The sequence below is a fragment of the Coccinella septempunctata genome, chromosome 6, assembly GCF_907165205.1.
Source record: "Coccinella septempunctata chromosome 6, icCocSept1.1, whole genome shotgun sequence".
NCBI lineage: Eukaryota > Metazoa > Arthropoda > Insecta > Coleoptera > Coccinellidae > Coccinella > Coccinella septempunctata.
In genome coordinates, this window is record NC_058194.1 from 2,502,873 (window position 1) to 2,506,820 (window position 3,948).

The window sequence follows — 3,948 nt, forward strand, 5'->3', positions numbered from 1 at the left end:
TAAAAAAGTAAGTATTATACACTCCATATCCTAAGACAGTAGTAGGACACCCTGATATTTATGCAGAGGAGCAAATAGGTCATTTTAGGGAGGTCTAACCCCTTGCTCATTTTTGACCCAAAAAATCGAGATTTTCGATATTTAGTTTCTGAGCTGGAATGGAAGCCTGATCAATGCTGATTACGAAACCGGAAATCCCAATTGGATCAGACGAATATAACAAGAGATATTGCAGATTGAAATTTTCAACTTTTGAAAAATGACATTTCCGAAATGAAAATCTGAACGGTGAGAGATAGGCTTTTGGGAATGCTCGCAATGGATTTAGCTTATTTGAAAACCTATATTTTCATATCAAACTTTCAAATATCTGGCTTCGTTTAAAAAAAAATCGAATCTATTGTTTTTCCATTTTTCATTTTCCAGTTCACTTTGAACTGCTCTCTGGAGTGCAATTCTCTATTGAATCATCAACTGTTATAATAATAATAATAATAATAATTTAATAATTCTCAGTATCAAGATACAGGAAGCGTCAAAGAAAAAAAATCAAATACAATAGTATTCAAAAAATATGTAAGTTATTTTGTGAAGGACTAGTACCACAATTACACATAAAACAAAACATTGTTGATCCATTTATTCATGTAAAAAAGAATGAAGGCCGGTCCAAAAATTCTTTCAAGCTATATACAGTAGTCTTCAACAGAGCCCTCTTTATCTCCCTGTCGAATCTTGTAGCATTTAACCGTTTTATAGTATCCGGTATCGAATTGTACAAAACGGCTCCCCAGTAATCAACAAATTGCTGTGACGATGTTAGACGATGAAAGGGTATTTCTAAGGCTGTTCTATTTCTTGTTCCATATGGATGCCTCTGCATATTCCTCGGGAAGTTTCTGATATTAGCATGCACATACTTCAGTGTGGATGATATGAAAATACTTGGGACAGTCAAGATGCCCCCAGCCCTGAATGCCTCTCTACAACTGTCTCTGGGTCCAAGGCCGAAAAGAGCCCTTATAGCCCTCTTCTGGAGTAAAAGCACTCTTTGCGCTTCCGATGAACTACCCCAAAAAAGAATGGCGTAGGAGGCCACACTATGGAAGTTGGCAAAATAAGTTAGCCTGGCCATTTCATATGTTGTGCACATTTTCACCCGTCGAATGGAATACACAGCCACTGACAGTTTTGCTACCAGTCCATCAATGTTGGTCCTCCAGCCTAGTCCAGATTCCAAATGGACTCCCAAAAACTTAACGGAGGCTCTCTGATCCAATGCATGGGAAAATGTGAGCTGCTGTGTCTTGCTCTCATTCATTTTCAGTCTATTCGCCTGAAACCACTTTCCGATGTCTTCCAGTAGTTTCTCCGCTTTAGTTCGTATCTCGTCCACACTTTTACCTCTCAGCATAACAGAGGTATCATCAGCAAACAGTACAGCTCCATAAAAACTTATATTCCAGATCAGGTCATTAATGAAGATCAAAAAAAGGATTGGGCCAAGCACCGAACCCTGCGGGACACCTATCTTAATCTTTCGGCTGGTGGACTGCTCATTCAACCAGGTAACCAGTTGTTCTCTCTCAGATAAGTATGAGGCAATTAACTTAAGTGGAATGCCCCTCACTCCATAGTAAAACAGCTTCTCAAGCAACGTACCATGATCAACGGTGTCGAAAGCCTTTGAAAGATCAACACACAACAACTCAGCAATGTCATTACCATCCCAAGCTGCAGCAGTAAGCTTGAGAACTTCCCATATGGCTGTCACAACCGATCTGCCCCCCCTGTAGCCGTGTTGATGATCGGAGAAAAATTTGTTCTTTTCAAAAAAATCAACCAATCTCTCCTTGATTGCCATTTCCAGCACCTTAGACAGGACTGGCAAAATTGATATGGGCCTGTAATTTTGTTCTTGATCGGCATCACCTCCCTTGTGAACTGGAACTACCTTTGCCCGTTTCAGCACAGCAGGAAACACTCCCTCTTCCATACACTTATTCACAACGAACGACAAAGGATCGGATAATTCCCTTTTTATCTTCTTCAATAGTTCCACTGAAAAATCATCCACATCTGTGGCAGATTTTTTTTTCAGATTTCCTATAATTGCTTCAATCTCTTCTGGTGTGGTAGGACGAAAGTAACACGATTTACTGTTATCTATTTTGACATTTTTCAGGAAATCTTCGGGTCTGATCTCTGATACAGGTATACTTTCAGCAACTGTCTCACCCAATTCACAAAAATAGGTATTTAAATTTTCAGCACATAGTGAGGTCTTGGCTGAAGATTTCCGTTTCTTATTTGTTTCTGTCCTAATGAGGTGCCATATAGCTTTCTGCTTATTCTCTGAGTTTTCTATAAATGAGGCATTTCTCTGCTTTATCGATTCAGCAATTTCTTGGTGAAACAATCTCTTATAATTATTGTAAACCCGGTAATCTTCATCACTTTTCGTTGTTGCTGCTCTTACTGCTAACGCATCTAATCTGTTTTTCATCCTTATCTGCACATCAGTGAAATAATAATTATTTTTACTCTTTTCCGGTCTGTACCTCACTGGAAAGCATTCATTGTAATCTTTCAGGATAATTTCATAGATCGTGTTGAACATCTCCTCAGAAGATTTCTCCCTCAAGATATCCAACCACCGATATGACAGAAGCTTTTGTTTATATATCTGCACATTGTGGTCACTTATATCTCTTATTTTAATCTTTTTCACTTTTTCCTTCTTTATCCGCTTTTCAGTTATCGCCAATAGTTGTGCCCGATGATCCGACATATGCATATTTATTGTTCTCACCTTAATATTGTCCAAGTCTTTATTTGTGAATACATTAGCTATGCAGGTACTGCTTGTCTTGGTAACCCGTGTTGGCAATGTCGACGTTATAGCCAGCCCATGAGATTTAAGTAGATTCAACAAGTCTCTCATATCGTTACTTTCCACTAGGAAATCTATGTTGAAATCTCCTGCCAAGTATACTTCATGAGCAGGGAACCTCTCAGCCACCTCGGACAACATCTTGTCAACAACGTTCACAAACAGATCAAAATCGCCAGTCGGAGGTCTATATAATGCAATTACTACCAATTTTCGCTTGTTCAGTTCGACCGCCGAAATCTCAATGTGCTTCTCAATAGTGGAGGAAAGAAGCTCCGACAGATTCCTATATTTTAATCCGTCCTTTACAAGAATCATTGTTCCACCATGAATAGAATTTTCTCTACAAAGAGACGAGGCTACTCGATAGTTCTGCATATTCAGAACGTCCATATGCCCTTTTCGAAGCCAGTGCTCCGTTAGGCAGACAACATCAGGATTTAACTCAGCCATGTAAGAATTGAATTGGTCAACTTTTTTCGATATACTTTGTATATTCATATTCATGATTGTTAGGTTGTTAGGTTTGGTTGAATCAAAAAGTAAGTATAATACACTCCATATCCTAAGACAGTAGTAGGACACCCTGATTTGTATGCGGAGGAGCAAATAGGTCATTTTAGGGGGTCTAAGCCCTTGCTCATTTTTGACCCAAAAAAATCGAGATTCTCGATATTTAGTTGTTGAGCTGGAATGGAAGCCTGATCAATGCTGATTACGAAACCGGAAATCCCAATTGGATCAGAGGAATATAACAAGAGATATTGCAGATTGAAATTTGCAACTTTTGAAAAATGTCATTTTCAAGATGAAAATCTGAACGGAGAGAGATAGGCTTTCAGGAATACTTGCTATAGGTTCAGCATATTCGAAAACCTATATTTTCATGATGAACTTTCAAATATCGGACGTTGTTTGAAGAAAAATCGAATTTATTGTTTTTCCATTTTTCATTTTCCAGTTCAATTTGAACTGCTCTCTGGAGTGCAATTCTCTATTGAATCATCAACTGTTTAGTTTGGTGGAATCAACAAAGTAAGTATCATACACTCCAT

At 38.4% G+C, this 3,948-nt stretch overlaps 1 protein-coding gene across 1 annotated transcript; it reads right to left on the bottom strand.

Annotated features, from left to right (window-relative positions):
* Positions 1-643: 643 nt before the first annotated feature.
* Positions 644-3,211, bottom strand: LOC123315417. Its single transcript, XM_044901104.1, has one exon. The coding sequence runs from the start codon at positions 3,209-3,211 to the stop codon at positions 644-646; it is 2,568 nt and encodes an 855-aa protein (XP_044757039.1).
* Positions 3,212-3,948: the final 737 nt, after the last annotated feature.